Source organism: Lineus longissimus, chromosome 3 (assembly GCF_910592395.1).
Source record: "Lineus longissimus chromosome 3, tnLinLong1.2, whole genome shotgun sequence".
Classification (NCBI taxonomy): Eukaryota; Metazoa; Nemertea; class Pilidiophora; order Heteronemertea; family Lineidae; genus Lineus; species Lineus longissimus.
This window is the reverse complement of record NC_088310.1, coordinates 19,713,156-19,731,694: the sequence shown is the minus strand read 5'-3', so window position 1 is coordinate 19,731,694 and position 18,539 is coordinate 19,713,156. Positions and strand designations below refer to the sequence as shown.

At 42.5% G+C, this 18,539-nt stretch overlaps 3 protein-coding genes across 4 annotated transcripts; 1 reads left to right on the top strand and 2 right to left on the bottom strand.

Moving 5' to 3' along the window:
* On the bottom strand, positions 1 to 10,946 carry LOC135484139 (transcription factor IIIB 90 kDa subunit-like). 2 transcript variants are annotated; one of them, XM_064765291.1, is made up of 14 exons: positions 10,759 to 10,946; positions 9,837 to 10,148; positions 9,384 to 9,557; positions 8,929 to 8,960; positions 8,570 to 8,642; positions 5,016 to 5,165; positions 4,610 to 4,830; positions 4,327 to 4,432; positions 3,560 to 4,023; positions 2,937 to 3,080; positions 2,317 to 2,543; positions 1,888 to 2,024; positions 1,404 to 1,481; positions 1 to 970 (listed from the first exon to the last, which is right to left on the bottom strand). In XM_064765291.1, exons 2-14 carry the CDS (start codon positions 10,111 to 10,113, stop codon positions 927 to 929), a joined length of 2,127 nt encoding a protein of 708 aa, XP_064621361.1. In that variant the 5' UTR covers positions 10,114 to 10,148; positions 10,759 to 10,946; the 3' UTR covers positions 1 to 926. The 2 variants fall into 2 exon arrangements, with proteins under 2 accessions (XP_064621361.1, XP_064621362.1); XM_064765292.1 differs by having other exon boundaries at positions 1,404 to 1,478.
* On the top strand, positions 5,500 to 8,447 carry LOC135484138 (BTB/POZ domain-containing protein 6-B-like). The gene is made up of 3 exons (XM_064765290.1): positions 5,500 to 5,583; positions 5,910 to 6,258; positions 6,513 to 8,447. Exons 1-3 carry the CDS (start codon positions 5,505 to 5,507, stop codon positions 7,543 to 7,545), a joined length of 1,461 nt encoding a protein of 486 aa, XP_064621360.1. The 5' UTR covers positions 5,500 to 5,504; the 3' UTR covers positions 7,546 to 8,447.
* A 96-nt stretch (positions 10,947 to 11,042) lies between the features above and the next one.
* On the bottom strand, positions 11,043 to 18,472 carry LOC135484839 (EF-hand calcium-binding domain-containing protein 7-like). The gene is made up of 10 exons (XM_064766530.1): positions 18,208 to 18,472; positions 16,864 to 17,011; positions 15,903 to 16,046; positions 15,597 to 15,688; positions 15,242 to 15,389; positions 14,193 to 14,344; positions 12,984 to 13,155; positions 12,513 to 12,656; positions 11,800 to 12,042; positions 11,043 to 11,427 (listed from the first exon to the last, which is right to left on the bottom strand). Exons 1-10 carry the CDS (start codon positions 18,367 to 18,369, stop codon positions 11,399 to 11,401), a joined length of 1,434 nt encoding a protein of 477 aa, XP_064622600.1. The 5' UTR covers positions 18,370 to 18,472; the 3' UTR covers positions 11,043 to 11,398.
* Between the last annotated feature and the right edge of the window lie 67 nt (positions 18,473 to 18,539).

Here is an 18,539-nt window from a genome sequence, read left to right as displayed (position 1 = left end):
TACATTTCTATGAACACTTTTATTTCATGACACAATATCATTTACAATGTCTTATCTTGCCAGTATTTTCAAAGTTCTTGTGACAGGCACATTCTTGGTAACACCATTTATTTCTCTTATTCGGAACAAGTTGGTCTTCTAGAAACATGAAACCCAAGAACCCCCCAAAATTTACAAGACTTTTTTCTGGGTGAGCAAGGTACAGAACTGGCCTTCCACAATAAATGAACATGCACAGATCAGGCATCAAAGTGGTTAAACAGTTTCTGCTGTCCCTGAAATAATTTCAAGGAAAGTAATTCATTACTAGTATTTACAGACTGAATGTTTAGACTTTATTCAGTATCAAATACCCGTAATTACAGATACTATACATGAGATCCACTGGTCAAATGATAAAGACATTACAAAGACTAAAGAGACACTAAAGGCAGGTGCCAGGATAAGTCAAACAAACCCAGTGATCTGCCTGTTCACGTGTCACCTCGAGCTCACCAAATGGACCCTAGCTCTTACCTATAGTCCCAAGACCTATCAAAGCTATATTGCACGAATAAATTAGCAACTGCACTGGATTCACCACTTCCGAGATAAATCGTCCTTCCTTTTTGAACAGGAATGACAAGTACGACAACACACATACAGATAATGACAATGATTGACTTGAGGGGTCAAAATTCCGATTAGGTGCAAAGGACATCCAATGACATGCACACACAAGTGACCAATCACTCCAATAAAAAACTGCTCTACAGTTTGATCAATACATTTGTTACTTCGTATAAAATAACATTATGACTCAATTAAGTTACAAAAATAAATAAAATATGCAGCATACTGTACATTAAAGTAAGTAGTAAACAGTTCATGAGATACAACTGATGTGACCAAACTGAGTAATGCTGCCTTGAGTTCCTGAGCCCTGTTTAGTAGTCATCTTCTTCATAAGCTTCTACATATTCGTCAACACCTGAAACGAGAATACAGATCGGTCAAAAGTGTCCTGATGATGACAAACTTGGATGGAAAATGAGTAAAAGATTCGATGTATATTTTAGCTATTGACCCTGCAAACAGCAGACTACCGAGCATCAGGAGTCTCAAACTGGTACGACACACCTTACTACAAACTTCCTTTATCAAGACTACAAATGAACAATCCATCCTCCTTTAGGCATAAAAGCCTGGCAGAGCCATCTATTGCACTTCTCAGACATTGTTATTATACCGGGGTCCAATACCATACCAGTGCACAGGTCAAGCAAACCACCTTTCATGCCACTTCAATTTCAAGTCTTCAATACACATCCTTTCAAATTAAAAGTCAACACAACACAGTCTGAGAATGGCCTCATTGTTGCATAATCCCAAAGAGGCAATCATGCTTATAAGGTCAAACGTACCTCCATGTCCCATCAACTGAGCAGCACTCATGTGTTCATCCTCCTCTTCATAGTCTTCCTCTTCAATTTCACCATCTTCTGCAGTGAAAACGATTTAAAAGCATAAATCCAATTCCAAAAGTTGCACTTAAGTCACTTGAAATCTCAAATCACTCATTCAAATAAGCAGAAAATGATAGCCTGTTGTTCATTAAAACGTGATAGCCCTGCAGTTTACATCCAGGGCAGGGTACCTACAGAGTGGTAAAAGGACCAATGATGTACGAGACATACAACGGGAGTGCATCAAGTCACCAAGAAGATCAAGGTGATGGAAAGACACAACTTCACCAGGGAAGGCCGAGACAGCAAGTTTAAGTGGAAGATTCCAATGAATTAGGAGTGGGGCTCCATCAACTAGGAGCCATCAAGTACTCTCGAGTCTTTTCTCAATAACTTCGGGCCCCCCCCCAAGTACTCTGTGTTTTCCGTCACTCTGACTTACCGTCTTTCACACTGGCGTATTCAATCGGTCCAGACTCGATGACAATGTCGTCTTTCTTGTCGTCGAGCTTGGGTTGTTTGATGGACATACCATCCAGGAATGGTTTTGTATCAATGGACACACTCTTTCTCTTGAACCTGGTGAGAGGGATATAACGTGCAATAGTAACACTCCAACTTACTGAAACTTTTGTAGTTGTCTATCATGGTAACTGCTGTCGTCATTAACAAAGGATCCGACTGAACCGTTGAGCAAGTCTGCCCAGGCACCGACAATCATACACCCATATTCTGTGGTCTCCATTGCCTTGGGTTAGCAAATAAGCAGGACATAATCATGGTCATAGGCACAAATCATGACTATGTACAGAACCTGGACTGACCAAATGAATCACAGAAAGATATGTCATCCCCTTCTACTTCAACTTACCGCCTTTCAAATGATGGCTTAGGTGGGACCGGCCCATCCTCCTCCACAGGGACAACCTCAACTTTGCTCACTGTCTCAGTGTCCTTCTTTAACTCGGATACCCTGTTTAAATCCTTCAGCACATCATAGTTTATTTTGCTCGAGATCTTTTTCTCCTGCAAGATTTTCTCTATTGCCTCACCGGCAGTGTTCGCCTGTATCTGTTGCTTTTTACGTGTCTTCTTTTTCTGTAGTTGACATAATCATGAATTATTACGAGTGTATTAAAGTTTGGGTAGTGAGAGACTCGATTCTACTGGTAACTCTATGGAAACTCGGTTCAAGTGCCTGCAGTCAACACTTGTAGAAAGCGAACTGGTTACTTCACTCTTTTCAGCAATATCTTATCCGCAGAAATTCTTGCCACTGCAGTCACTAGCATGACCTATATACTATATTATAGGGCACATATCTCCTGACAGTGGAGATGTCAACAGTTTGAATCAAACGGCTTCACCACTGTTAGGAAGAACCAAAGATAAGCAAGAGACTTCAATTAAACCTTCTTTCCTCGACACTTAATTAAAACCAGTATCCTTCAAAGCCACAGAGTAAGACTCCTCGACAAATTCAGTGCCTACCTTTTTCTCTGGTTTGGTTATACCCATCTCCTTATCATGGGCCTCTTTCTCCTCCTTCTCTTTCTGTTCCTTCAGATAGTCAGCATTGGCCATCGTCCAGATACTCGTCTTCACCTCGATCTCTTCGGGATTCAAAAGGTACAACTAGAAGAGAATATCACAATTTCTATTCGAGGCGATAGAAGGCTGAATAAAAAATACTGACTTACCACAGTTGCTCAATACCTGACAGTGACAACAAAGCTTGTACATGTAGTGCTAAAAAAATGTTGTTTTCAGGTCCATTAATATTATGAATACAAGACAAATCAAGTGTAGCATGAAGTCACGAATGATGTGAGACTTGTTGTACCATGATCATCAGAGTCTGACGTCATACAGCACTAAATCTGTCACGTGATGGGCAGTTTATCACGAGTTTTCGGCACTGCGAGTGCTGACATCTGACCTTTGACAAAAGCTACAAGGCTTGTACATTATGTATTTGAATATACCGGTAATCAGCCAGACTTCAATCCAGATGGCCAAGCAGCAACAAGCAGATAAGGGGCTGAAATTATTCAGATAAGCAGCAAGTTTTTTCAGCTCTGGCAATTCCAGGAGTCATTTCCTAAGGGCCACACCTGATCAATTTCTTGGTCATCAATATCGGTGAGATCCAGCTCACCCCCGTCCTCCTCATCATCAACACTCTCCGGTACTTTAAGACACTCCTCTATCGACTCCTTGAGTCCTAAACTAGCCGCGGTTGGCCGTGGCCCCTGAATACCACTTGGTGCGCCGTCCCACGGTGGCGGCATCAAAGCACTGTCCAACTCGAACTTATCCACCTCGATATCAAATTCAACCTTTGGTGATTGAGACACATCAGTATCAACAGTGTTTTTTGGCGAGTTCGGATTGGCACTTTTGCATTCATATCCTTGTCTTGAACTAGTTCCCGCAATCGGTTCACTAGTCCGTTCATGAATGTCTGATTCTGTTGACAATAATACATCCTCCATGATTTCCTTTTCAATAAATGATTCAGTAAGTTCCGTTTCCAGGTCTAACGAGCTGATTGTACTAGAGCAAACACTGGCAGAGTCTGGAAGAACAAGGGAAGAGAATAAGTGGCATGACACACATCAGTCCAGTCTCTGCTTGAGGAAGCTATATGCTTGAGTGATATCAGTGGAGCAAAGTAGAGAGTCAAGTATTTATTTGAGGGAGCTGAATACAAGATGAATGAATTAATGATAAATGAGGAATCATTTATGTGACTGACAGTTTTGAACAATCATCGCTTACTTTTTGCATGACAATCTTATCAATTCAATTCAGATATAACATTTTGACAATTCAATTTTATTTCTCCTCATCGTTACGTACTAACTAGCCTAAAACCTACCAGAATCTTTTGGCTTCTTTAACCTGTTACTTTCCAAAGCTCGCTCGATCTCGGCCTGCATCTCCGTTATTTCGCTGTTCACCTCTCCAAGTTTACCATCATCGAACTGCAAACAGAGAAACTACCAGCATGAAATGAACAAAATGTTGGATTGGACTCTCAAACAGAACTACATTATAGGCATACACAGTTTTACATATTTGCAGTTTTAAAATATCCCAAAGCGCCTAAAGTGTTTTCAAACTGCATTTCATTTTACTCATGATCAAGACAATTCACAAACCTGAGCAAGTTTCGCTTTTTTCTTCCCGGCAGTGAACGACGGTGGGTCATGCTCCTCCTCCAAATCAATCCGTTGGAATTCATCGATTGTCAACTGACTAGACGGCGTCTCCTCAAACTCGGTTAATCGTTTTCGGATTGTCGATTCACAAACTTTAGCCACTTTTATAATGTCCCTGAGCGTTCGGTTGAAATCGTGCCATCTTGCCGCGACCAAAAGAGCTAAAGTCAAACGAATTAAGACAATTTCGCAACCACAGCCAAGAGTAAACTTGTTCCACTTCTTCTCTAGAAGGCGTTACAGTAATAACAATGGGACAATCATCTAATGAAAGTGTTTTAATTTCATTGAAGACTTGAAAAATCAGTTGGCTGCTTAACAAAAAGGTTGAAATCTATGGTCTTACCAGCCCCACATAAGCCAGACGGTCTCCTCCCAGCATGTATCCAGTCTCTCTTCATTCTCTGCACCAGTCTCAATGCCGTCATGGAGACTTCATGTGTCTTGTCACCAAATTCAAGGCGGTGGGCAAACCTCTGGATGTACAGGCATGGATCTAAAAGGAGAGAACACGAGAAACATATACAAGATATCGTACTATTTGGTGAAACGCATTTCATTTTGAAGGGTATGACAATCGACATGATTAAAGTGAGTAGCTGTCGAAGGTCATCAATTAAAGGAGGAGATGTCTTAACATGATGATGTTTATTGAGTTCCTGTATGTAAAGAAGACGTTATTTTCACGACACTTCACAACACTTGTGATGTTATCGCATCTCAGTAAATATCATTCTGGTGGCAATTAGTTGCTGGTAGTGGTGATATCCAGGTTAGTTACAGATATTTAAACAAGATGGCAGTACCATCCAATACTGAACACAAAACAACAAATATGGCCACCAAAATAGGAAGTATTTATAATACTTCCACAACAAACGAGCCAAAGAGGTCATATTCCCAAGAACCTATAGGTAAGGAGCAGGTCCATATTGTAATATAGCACTTCTAGAATCATATGAGTACTTAGTATCATAGATTGCATGAAAATATGGAGAAGTTTTATATACAAATACATTGTATATACATGTACAGAGCTACACTATAGTCTAGAAACACCATACAGTACAGGTATCCTGCATACATTATCTCAATATCTGTGTGGAAAGCATATCCCTTACAACTGCCTTCAGATGAACCTAGTCAATGCAACTGCATATTGGGTGCCAGACGAGATTTTCCATGTGAATCGCACATGATCTTGGACAAGTCACTTCACTCACATTCTTTTCATGTTTAGTTTCAGATCTTATGAACTCTGATGAAGAGGGGAACCAGGAGGTGATCCAAAACACTGTCAATCATCGACGTCTGCTTCGACCACCCACAACACAGGAGCACAACTGGCAAGCATCGCCGACAAATCTCCGCGAGAGAAATGCAATGATGTTCAACAATGAGCTCATGGCAGACGTATTCTTCATTGTCGGCCAGTTGCCAGACCAACCCCGGCGAATCCCAGCGCATAAGTATGTGCTGGCAACGGGCAGTTCTGTCTTCTATGCCATGCTGTATGGAGGACTGGCTGACACTTCCAAGGATATCGAAATACCCGATGTAGAGCCAACAGCATTTTTGAATCTTTTAAGGTGTGTAAAATAACATCCAAGTTTTGGAAAAGATTTGTTGTCTTCTTGGGAGTATTATGCGTTAATCAGGGACTGGATCGTGTTTGATACAAGCATTTTAATATTAATTTACAAGCATGCGTAGTTTTGATTTACTGTGGGTCAGGAGAGACCCCTATTGGTGACTTTGTGTAAACAAAATCCGATCACCCAGCTTCTGCCCATAGTCTAGTTCAAGTACCCGAGTTCTTTCAAAAACCCTTCATTTCTTTCAGGTATCTCTACTGCGATGAATTCGACCCAGAAGCAGAAACTATCCTGTCCACACTTTACGCTGCCAAAAAGTACATCGTTCCGCACCTGGCGCGGGCGTGTGTCAAGTTTCTAGAGACCAGTCTAAGTGCCAGGAACGCATGTGTGCTACTTAGTCAGAGTCGGTTGTTTGAAGAACCAGAGCTCATGCAGAGATGCTGGGAGGTCATCGACGCCCAAGCAGAGGAGGCATTAGAATCGGATGGGTTTGTTGACATTGACTATAATACATTGGAAATTGTGCTGGGGAGGGAGACTTTAAATGCCAAGGAGATTTCATTATTCAGCGCAGGGGTCAGGTGGGCTGAGACGGAGTGCACCAGGCGTGGCATTGAACACACTGACGAAAACAAACGCAGAGTTTTAGGACGGGCATTGTATCTTCTCAGATTGCCAACCATGAAACTCGATGAGTTTGCGAATGGTCCAGCACAGTCGCACATTCTGACCCTGCAGGAGACGAATGACATTTTTCTGCACTTCACGGCGCAGAATAAACCAAGACTGCCCTTTCCGACCAAACAGCGCGGTGGCCTGCAACCTCAACGCTGCCATCGCTTCATGTCGTCTGCCTACAGGAGCAACCAGTGGCGCTACAGGGGCAGGTGTGACAGCATACAATTCTGCGTAGACAAGCGCATCTTTGTTGCAGGATTTGGCCTGTATGGCTCGAGCAATGGTGCTGCCGACTATCAGGTCAAAATCGAACTGAAGAGAAACGGTGCAATACTTGGTCAACGACACACCAAATTTTTCTCAGATGGCTCGAGTAGTACGTTCAGTGTCCTGTTTGAGAACCCTGTCCAGGTTGAGCCTGATATTTATTACACAGCCAGTGCTATCTTAGATGGTGCGGAGCTCAGCTATTTTGGCCAGGAAGGTAACGCTGAGATTCAGTGTGGGAAGGTGAATTTCATGTTTCAGTGCTCCTCTGACAGCACAAATGGAACTGGCGTTCAAGGGGGGCAAATCCCCGAAGTGATTTTTTACAGCTGAAAATATTTGTGTGGAAAGTGCCATGCTAGAGGCATGATAGGCAGATTAGGCAACTGATCTTCCAACCGTGCTGCTATTTATTGACATGACCTGGTGCAGTTTGTCAACTTTTGTTTTTGGGGTGTACATGTAAGGTAGAATGGGGGTATTTGTAACCCCTGCATTGTTTGATGGATGGGGATATCGATCAATATCATAGACAGGGGCTACAATTAAACCTGGGCTACAAATACCCCATTCTACCTTACATCATTATCTTAACCTTATGGAAAGAATGATTCAAGTCAGTCATGGTTGATAAATCACAGTTTAAATATAAGGCTTGAATATAAACACAGAGCTCTGTGCATCAATGTATACTTGTGCATAATGGCATCATGACATTTTCAGACTCAGAATCACAAGTATAGAGCTTTGCTATAATTTCATCAATGCAGGTATTGAGGCAAGCTGTAAGGTTTTTTATAATGCATAGTGGGTTCGACCAGTGGCACCTAAGCTACGATCCTACAATGTTTTAGCCTTGTAGGTTTTTGCATTTTTCATGTCAGTCACATAATCATTTGAAAACTAAAATTTTCAATATGATATGAATACCAACTGGTCACGATGCCCTTTACTATGACGAAAGGCTTACAATAAAATATATTTAATATCGTTTTGTAATGTTGAAAGTCTAATTATGTACTGTGTACATATAAAATATCAAGCTAAAAATGGTAAAACGCATATAGTCAGCGGTTGTGAACAGGGAAGAGGGGAAGGGTCTAAAATTCATGCATGTTGCAAACATTGTTAACACGAATAACAGTCATGCTTGGCTTTAGAAGTACAACTGTCCATTAGCTATTTGTTATTTAAAGTATTTGCATAATAAAGTCTGCTAGCTTCAGCTAGCTTATTCGAATAGTAATTGTGGGTCATTTATTTGCTAGTTCTGGTTCTTGACAAGACGTGTGTGAAGACTGATGACAAGATGGCGATTATCGACTTAGACAGACATGGAGAGTTTGTGCCGACTTACCCAAGACTGGCACATTGATGCAGAGTTCCCTTGACAACTGTAGATATGTTCTACCCAAGTTGTAAACATTCGTCTGGAAGATATAAGAAGTCATGAACTGGTTAATGGTTTCACTTATTTGGGTGATTGGTGTGGGCTGTGGATGAGCTGTAGACATTCGAGCATTTTGGCTCCCCCTCTCTCCTGGCATGCTCTTCCTGCCAGCACCTTTAAAACAGGAAGTGACCAATGATATTTAGGAATCTGTCATTGATGATGATGAATAGTCAATACCAGCTTGTTAAATGTGGCAAAGATGATGTTCAGGCCAACACAAGTCAAAAGGACGAAAGGACACAAGCAAAAATTATTAAACTCACCTGAAGAACATCACTAAAGTCAAGCAACATATCTGACAAGTAGGTCAAGGATTCAAAATCTGTTCACAACAAATGGTGATTTCAGCCAGTGTTCTCTCGAGGAGCTGCTTTAGGGTACAGGCTCGGACTCTAGTCTTACAGTCAAAGGTCCATACTTTGAACTCCATAGTCGCCATGAGACTCAAGGCAGGCCTCGTCATCAAATCTACCTTCCGAACCCAGGTGTACAAGTGGCACCAGTCAGAAATATCCAGGTTACAGCCCCGATTAAGTTGCTCATTTTAGTCTATGAAAAGGTTTCAGGACAGACCAGGGTGAAAGTGTGAAGCTGGATGATGACTTCGAATTTACCTGATATCAAAATATAAGAAAGGGAAGATACATGTATACACCTGACTAAGCTTCACAGCGCGGCCTACTTATGAGAGAAAAAAATTGTTCAACCAAAAGGATACGTGGTGTGCCCTCAGTCCTGCAGACCAAGTACAGACAGGCTGCAACAACATGTGTGGTCCTACGCCCTCTGGTCAGACGACGACTGACAGCCATCTTGAAGAAGTTGTACGCCGTATCAATACAGTGTTGATTCAGTTTCAGCTGTCCACCGACATGCTGGATCTTCTTTTTACCTGTAGGTGAAAATTCATATCTTATTGGTTACATGTCAATCTTTGACAAGATACACCCAGCTTATTGAAGTATCATAGGATACCAGAGAGGAAGATGGGTCAATGGCATGGTGGTTGGAGTGTAGGGCTCGTCCTAAGCTTTTGAAATACTTGTAAAAGTTTCCAGGTCAAGACGCTGTTGTTGATGCAATCACAGAGCTACAAACATGCCTAGAAGCTATTCCTTAGGTCACCCGTACAGTTACATATTATTTTCAGCAGGTGGACCAAACAACTTACCATTCTGGAGAGTCAGTGCACGGGACTCCTTCCCAAAGCCGTGATGGAAGCCAGGTCCAAAACTGTGCGATTTGTTGCCTTCGCTGGAGACGTACTGTCCAATGACAGATGTGCCACCTATTGAGTTCTCCTGGAACTGGATCTCAGAGACGATGATCTGGTCCTCAAGAACGGAGCCGCAGTTCGTACAGACAGCGTCTCCTCTTGCCGAGTCGGTGTCGATGTCACTGCTACCGCAGTGTGTGCACACCTTGGAGGTACCCTTGGCGCTCGACATGGTCGGATCAATATTATTGCAAAAACTTCCCAATTCTGAAAGCAGAAACAAATAAATCTTTTAAACATTGTCATTAATAATATTTTTTTTATCATGTCCTCAGTTTTCCGTGCAATTTTTTCCCCTAATTAACTAAGTCATAACTAGACAGCACACCACATTCCTTTGCTGAATGTTCATTTAAGCAAAGGCAAAAAGAACACACTGCTCACACGTGACATGGCGTGACGTATTACTGTACGGTATTTATGACGTGCAAGTGTCGTCCCTCCCCCTATTATTCAATATATTGTTGTCAAAACGTCTTTACAATCGTAGGCCTATCAACTTCTATGACTACTGTCAGTGACTTACTGACTAACACAAAAAAAGATGAAATGTAATAATGATTCAAAAAGAAATCATGCAAGTTAACAGTAATCGAGAAATCGCATGAAACTCTAGACAGTCCCAGGGCGGATTCGAACCCCCGATCTCCACACATGTGCCATGAACTGCGCAAAAACGGACACTCATCCAATCCACTGTGCCACGAAGCACTTCGCTCAAAAGGCCTATTCGGACATACCAGAGTACCTATCTCAACGCAGTTTACGTTCACTGGAATCTTGGACATTTGTATCATCAGCATAATCTCACTATTACCTATTTCAGTGTTTCATAAAGCGCAAAATGACTATAAAAGATTGTTTTACAGGACAAAATCGCTAGGAAAGCTTTTCTTTGCGCGCTACCTGGTAGCTAATTGATGAACTATTCACAGCGCGATAACCTGGCGGTAGAATGAGGAACTGAAATTCTCGGTATTATCCGGCGGGAATTTTGAACTGCTGAACCCGGGGACATCAGTATGTCATTGTGATATAATTGCATTGAATCGCAAGCAATTCTTTGCCTAGTCTTATCTTAACAAATTTAAAAGACGCATGTTCTTAGACATAGACCTTTATATTTCAATTTGCACACATATAACATTAACATCAATATACACTTTCTATAGTACTAATAAATCTCACAGGAGCCGTTATGCCACTTTTTTGAGCCAAAGTTGGCGGCCCACTACGTTTTTACTCTGCATTCTCGTAGTCCCGGCCAGACTGGCGAGACTGCTTCACAAATAAACATAACAATGTGACCGAAGCCAAAACCACACAGCTAAAACTGTCTTGACCGTCTTGCCAACCCTTGTCGTAAGAATGACCCATACCAGGGTTAATTAGAAAAAGGAAATAGAGTTCGAGATGTCTTGACGTATCCCAATGTCCGGTCTCTGCGTTAATGACGTCTACTCGAACAACATCATCTCGAGGAATTCTGAAAATCAAAGTGAGACAAGGAATTACCACATTGGATTTCATTGCCAGGGATCAAATAAATTGGATGCGACTTGTCTCGTCTGACTCGAACTTTTGCCATGCTTACTAAAATGATTATCATTTTTTTGTCATTATGTATCTGTTTCGATTTTGCGTCTCCGACAAAACTGCAGCGAAATGCAAGACAAAGGTTGTGCCGAAGACAAAGTTGTACATGACATTATCATTAAAACTACGAGTCGTCAAGGAGGAGCAAAACGAACAGTTTGTTTTAGGACGGACATAGTCAACCGTCAGTCCGAATCTGGGAAGATTTCCGTCACCAAGGTTCAGTTAACTGCCATCCCTCCCGCCCAAATATTCTCCTCACCATTATAATCAATCTCGCCGTCGCCGTTCACATCGATCTCCGTGATCATGTCCTCTATCTCCTCCTCGGTCATAACGTCTCCCATCTTCCGCATGACTGTCCTCAACTCCTCTGAGCTGATGTGACCGTCTCTGTCCCGGTCAAACACACGGAACGCCGCCAGCAGTTCCTCCTCCGTGTTTTCTGAGTTCTTGCGCTGCGCGATCAGGTGCGCGAAGTCGTGGAAGGTCAGGTAGCCGTCCCCTGAAAATGAGACATTGAAGCTTCTTTTGTATTTACGCAAACGTACAAGTGCAGTGTCACACAAACTTAGTCAAACTAACAGATATGGCCACATTGCCTCCAAATCCAAGACCATGATAAGTAGCATTTATCCTATAGTCTTTTGAGGACAAAGTCACAACCAGGAGGCCAGGATTGGGTACACTCCGGACGCAGTGGACCAGCCCCGTCGCAAAGAGGAAAGACGATTAGGATGCAAATGGACAGTATAGGAGTCTAGGATTGGGCCGTATCGTACTTTTTTGTATAAGATTGGAGGGGGAACGAAAAGGCAGTCTTCGGAGAGCAGAACATCACTTTTCGTCCCAAATCTGCATGAAAACACGTTTTCCCTCGCCGTCTGCATGGGCGCATTCAAGTGACACATCCCTCCCCCCCCCCCCCCCCCTGCGTCATACGGCCGTGCCGGATAAGATCACTTCAACACGTACCGTCCGGGTCTTGTTCGTGTATCATGTCCTGAAGCTCAGCCTCTGACGGCGAGTAACCAATTGCTCTCAGGATGGTCTTCAGCTCGCGGGTACTGACCGTGCCGTCACCATCTTTGTCGTAAAGGGCGAACGCCTTGCGTAATACTAAAAGAGAAGAGGTGTACTCAGTATGAACAGATACTCCATCCGTAGGTTGGAGGGGAGCAGTGGAGGTCCGCTTCGCAAAGTATTGCTTAACAGACAATAATGACCTGGACTTTTTTTCCTATTTCGCTGATATTTAAGGGCATGAGAGCTGTATCAAGGACGTGGTGTTTTCCGTCCTGAAGGATACTACCATTTTCTCATGCAGTCTCATGAGTGGACAAGCTTTCGCCACATCGGAGTGAGGTACGTCTCAGTAAACTCAGCAAATTCAGCAACTTGCAATGGTTACCAATGGCGATGGGAACAACATGGTAGCCTACTCACGTCGAACCTCCTCTGGTCGCAATAGCTGAAGCTCGACTGACTCTAGATTCCCTCTCTTCTTAGGAATCTTCACAGATACCTTGCTCTTGTTCGACGCCCTGCTGCCTGAAGCTGTGGTGGGAGTCCGGGTGGATGGCGCATAAGAGCCAGGCGGACCAGTCGCCTGGAGTTTCTGCGGAGAAGAGGATATAATAAAGGTTTCACTTTGGCGCCGTCCTCCTGCATCATTGTTTCTTGAGAGTTTCAGGTTTTCGTCAGAACAGTGTAGTCCAGCTGCTCGACCCAGTCTTGTGAAGGCCAGCATTTCAAATGTTATCAATTTCCATGTATTATATATACCACAATCACCAGCAAAACTTTGAATAAGAATGGCAATACCACTGACACCAAATGTCCTCGTTACAGATGAATCCGTCTAAGACATTGTCACATTCATGAACTCTGCAACCGTGTCTGCGAAGACAACGTGTCCTCCGACTTGGAACGCAAGCTTTGATCTAGAGACACACGGACAAAATGTTGGCAAAGTAATTCTGCGTATAAGACACACTGTCATACCAAGTGCACCCTATGCATTTATGAAAATCTAATTTTAACAGCCATCAAGCAAACATTGCATACCTTGTTTGTCTTTCAGCCTATCTATATTAGAAAGTAATATCATTGATATGGTATGTTGGTAGTCAATTAGAATAAAGATTTATTTACTTATTACATATTACATTTGTTTCGATATGCCTTCTGGGCCTGTATTAAACATCAAAACTACCATTGACACTCGATGCATAACACGTATCTGTTGTTTACTCCAGATAGCTTGTCTCATAAATATTTAGCTCGATAATGTTTACCTTTATTAAGTTTGTATCGCGCCCCCTACATAAAATTGTTAGCCTTCGAAAAAATATGGGAATATGGTCAGTACCCGGTCCCACATACGATGACTACACGACCAAGGCCACGATTATTTCGTCCCTTAAAAACTGCTGTCGCTGACACGCTTAGTGATTGTGCACGGTCAAGTTCTAGGTGCCGGTTGATTCCGATGGACATCCTTCCAGAATCGTTCATCATGACCGGCCGCGGGATACCGTATTAGAAATAAACAGTAATTTGGTACACCCCAAAATTTGTCTTTAACCCAATACAAGTAAACTACATTGACAGCAAAAACATAAGCATTTTCGACTAGTTGCTATTATTACTTACCGGTGGTTGTGTTGACTTGTTTGGTGTCGGAGTCTTCTTCGCCGGGTTGGCAGCGGTAGATGACCGCGAGCTCTTTCCTCCGCCTTCGCTGCCAGGCTTACTCGCCGGACGGGACATTTTCTCAAGTGCTAAAGTGCACTGCTGTTCACATCACATCATCTCATGCCATGTTTTGAATATCATTTCTAAATAGAGATTTGTCAATAGCAGAAATGGATTGTGTGGTTTGTAAAGTAGGCCTTTTGAGCGTGTAGAGTATTCTCTATTTGGTTACAATAAATGCATGGGGCTCGTCAAGGAATCGCTTTGTACCAGAGTAATCTTTCTGTTGAATTTAAGGTACGACAACCCGTTACTATCATAAGGTGATTTATGATTTGTTTATTCTGTGTCTAGTTGGAACTAAATTGAATATAGCTTCTCTCGGTATCGATCGCTTTGGACGTTAGTAACCAGAAAACAAGTTGTATATGATCAGCCAAAAAGGGATAAGGCGAGCAAATTTCTGGCTGAGCCCATACCAATATAATAAGAAAAGTAAGAAAGCAGTGTAAAAAGTACCAATTTTTATTCACAAGATATACAATATGTACATTATTACATTGATATAACAAGATCTGTAAAATGCTTATGATGCAAGACAAGCCATGGCAGCGGTCCCTCTCCTCCGCGAGCCCTCTCCTCCGCCTTCACTGCCGGGCTTGCCTGCAAGGAGGGGACACTTTCATAACCAACATTCGTCACCGTCTCTTTGAATTAATGGGGCATCATCAACTTGACCAGTTCTGAAAAGAGTGAAGAAACGTTGTTTGGTGAAAATTATATTTGCCAACAATGGAGTACTATGCAGTTATCGTTGCTATGTTGTGAACAAGAAACACGGCGATCGAGACCATTACAAAAAGTGCGCGGATATCGATATTTAAAGGTACTAGTATAGACTCATATTGTTTATAATTGTGCAAATGTATGGTCCCGAAAGAGCTGGCAGTACACATTCAATGCTCGAAAGGACCATTGTACCACCTTACCTTACATTTCTATCTTACCTTTGTAGTCAATATTGCCATCCCCATCAACATCCGCCTCGGCTATCATTTCATTGACCTCCTCCTCCGTCATGGGCGTCCCCCTGGTTGTCATGGCAGCACGCAACTCATCATGGGTCAAGTAACCCTTGTCATCCTTATCAAAAACCTAGAGCACGAGTAATCAAATAGGAATCAAAATATTTCATACTCTTATACATTACACTGATTTGCCATTCCTCATTTGAGCCATTTGATTATAAACATTAGCAAATCTATTCAACATAACGGCAAGAACAACAGAGAGTTTGCACACGACAGTGTTTTTGATCACGACGATTTGAAATGGTAGCTGACAGATGTAACAGGGATTCACCTTAAATGCTTCTCTTAGTTCCGCCTCGGACTGGTTCGACATTCTCTTCATCATCATCGTCACAAACTCAACAAAGTCGAGTTCACCATCACCTGAAAGATGTAGGATTTTGTAAAATCTCGCTTTTTTTCTCGCAGACGAAATAGGTGTTTACATTCATGACCGCTATTCACCACTTTCCTCGAGTAGGAACTTGTGACTTCCGTTCAGGAATTGGCCAATTAGATGGCATACCTATCATGCTTGTTCTTTATGGCCATGGCAAGTACTGGGTTTCTGGTTGGCCAATACCAAGGATGCACTTACCGTCGGTATCGGCATCCCTGATGATATCGTCTAACTCGGCATCGGATGTGGTTTGCCCGAGGTAGCGGAACATGTCACCCAACTCCTTGGTGGAGATGGTGCCGTCGCCGTCCTTGTCGTACAGAACAAACACCTGCTGCATCTCTGTGATGAAAAAAAACCATTATTTTTTAGGATATACATGTGTAAATGGGGTACCTTTACTTCTACTTTGTCACGGACTGAGTATGATAGATAAAATATACCGCTTCCTTCTTTGGCAAATGAAACTCTGTCTGTGTTGTTTCTTCGATCAATCTTAGTTCTAGCAACAAATTCATTTCCCAGTTTACGCGCGACGCATTAAGTGACAAGTTTTAAACTGTCCCGGTTTATTACCCGTATTCGCAACAGACTGGGTCTAAACAAATATTGTTTATCCAAACTGTCTAGTCAATATTTACTATGTTAAGCCACTGACGCTAGAATTGTATTCTAGGGCCTTTGGGTTGTTCCAGTAGTGTATAACCGGTTCATTGAAGCCACACTGTCCCCTTGGTAAATATTGTATAGATAAACACAACCTGGGAGATATTTTAATGGGGTGTAAACGGTTATTTTGTATGGGACAAATTCTAGCAGGATATTAATATTTCGTCTCAAGAATCTTACTCAACTAAAATGGTTCCTCAGTGCATGATCCGTGGCTTCACTGTACAACTTACTGTCCCAACGGGCTTTACATGTTTGTTCCCCCGCCTAAACCAGAGAAACATTCTGAAGAAACCAAGGAACGCGGCACAAACTGCGCTTATACAATTGGGCTTTTTAGGCAAATTCAGAAAGTACCACCTCGAACCCATGAAGTTCCGAGATCAAAAGCTCTTGCCACCACGCTTTCCTTACTCGGACTCCATTTTGTCATCATAGAGGCTGGGATGAAGATGCCTTAAGTTCATCCACGTTCTCAATTTTCACATACCTAATAAGTCTTCCTCAGACAGCGTCATCAAAATGTCCTCCTCCTGTTGTTTCTGCTGCTCAGTCTTCTTGGTAGAGGCAGGCCTCTTCGCCGAGGCCGGGGCAGCCTTGGCCCCCTTCTGTTTACTCGTGTCCGTCACCTTGATTTTCTGTGACGAAAGAGAGGCAGTAGACGTGGATGAGCTTGGCCGGGGCATGGTGGCAAAATCAGATACAGCGGCAATGATTATTTTGTCAAGGAACAGTTGAGGCAGACTGGCCGATCGTGTCACCAATATCAACAGTCGTCCAATCTGAACTTAATGTGACTTTTAGAATCCGAGGATCAGACGTCCAAAACCCTTTATCATCACTTATGGAATAGAAATAACGTTCTTGAACAATATCTCCACGCGTATCTCGAAAAACTATCCTCTGGTTTCACAAAACATAACGAGAATGGGGTATGTAAAGACCGACAGGTAGTGCCCAACACGAAATGTTGGTGTCCTCAGTGAATAAATCATGCATAAGATAATGTCCTTCCTCGCGCCTCTATCCTTACACCAACATAAGTAAGTCTGTTCTAAAAGAAGCCAGACCCACGAACAAGTATTATTTGCAATACCAATACCCATTCAGTGACATTGCAGGTCTTTCCAGCGCTGTGGGAGATCATTTCCCCTTACAAAGAATCCATGCAATTACATGTAAATGCACGCGAAAGAACCACGAGGAATTATTTTGTTATCTTAGCTAGAACTAGATCAGAACATTCACCAAATTTTCCAAGGGCCTTTGTGAATCTTTGTCTAGGCTCGTCATTTAATTAACCATTCAGGGCCCATTGATCGATCGGTGTTAGCAGTAACGTTGACGTTAACGTTAAGTCCAACGCTACTTTTGTAATTGAAATTTACTAAAGGATATAACGCTGGCGTTAGCTCTGACGTCGATTGATCAAATGGACTGTGGTACTGCAGTTTAAAGGTTATGATTGAGACCAACCACGGTATATTTTGATTCAAAACAACGTTCGCATTGATAAGCTGTTCGCTCATTTGACAAATATGGCGTTTTGTCGCGAAATCTCAACAACTTCTTTATTATGTAGGTCAATCAACGTCTTTTTTTGGCGAGGGTCCCTAGTTATTCATAAACTAGATGAAGCTTTTATCTGTATGGACGTGTATGTTCCGACCAGCCTCGGCGAATCTTACGAAAACGCAAGAGGAAGGTCAAGGTCACGTACTTCGCAGATTTCAAGCAAATAGTGGCGAATGTTTTCGCGTTGACGGTCATCGGGATGTCCTAGAGCAATATTGTCTTGAATATGGTAAATGGAAATACGAAATGAAAACCTTACCGGGGTGGTGGTCCTTGGGGCCATACCAGGGCGTTTCACGGGCGCTGGGGCCGCCTTGGGCGCCTCTTTCTTCCGCTTAGCCGCGTCGCTCATGGCAGAAGATGATCTTGTTTTCTGCATAAAACGAGGAGTATCAGCTATCTCATCATTTTTGCCCGACATGGCAGTATGAAACAGACTGCTCTAGTTCAACCACTGGCATCCAGGCGAGTGTGATTGAACGCAAGTTGCCCAACAAATAAACGAAACAATGGTTTAGAATACGAGAAATAACACTTATTCAAAATTTCAATCTGGGTCCTACTTACGATTGTGCGATGAGTTCCCCCGAT

Excerpts from the sequence above, each read along its gene's own strand:
- LOC135484138 (XM_064765290.1), top strand. The coding sequence starts at position 5,505 with ATGGCCACCAAAATAGGAAGTATTTATAATACTTCCACAACAAACGAG. Across the intron at positions 5,584-5,909 it reads ATATTCCCAAGAACCTATAG|TTTCAGATCTTATGAACTCT; the intron begins GTAAGGAGCAGG and ends TTTCATGTTTAG. Across the intron at positions 6,259-6,512 it reads GCATTTTTGAATCTTTTAAG|GTATCTCTACTGCGATGAAT; the intron begins GTGTGTAAAATA and ends CATTTCTTTCAG.
- LOC135484139 (XM_064765291.1), bottom strand. The coding sequence starts at position 10,113 with ATGTCGAGCGCCAAGGGTACCTCCAAGGTGTGCACACACTGCGGTAGC. Across the intron at positions 5,166-8,569 it reads CATCAATGTGCCAGTCTTGG|ATCCATGCCTGTACATCCAG; the intron begins GTAAGTCGGCAC and ends CTCTCCTTTTAG. Across the intron at positions 3,081-3,559 it reads ATGACCAAGAAATTGATCAG|TTGTACCTTTTGAATCCCGA; the intron begins GTGTGGCCCTTA and ends ATTCTCTTCTAG.
- LOC135484839 (XM_064766530.1), bottom strand. The coding sequence starts at position 18,369 with ATGTCGGGCAAAAATGATGAGATAGCTGATACTCCTCGTTTTATGCAG. Across the intron at positions 15,390-15,596 it reads AACTAAGAGAAGCATTTAAG|GTTTTTGATAAGGATGACAA; the intron begins GTGAATCCCTGT and ends CTCGTGCTCTAG. Across the intron at positions 14,345-15,241 it reads TGGCAATATTGACTACAAAG|GATGTGAACAGCAGTGCACT; the intron begins GTAAGATAGAAA and ends ATGAGATGATGT.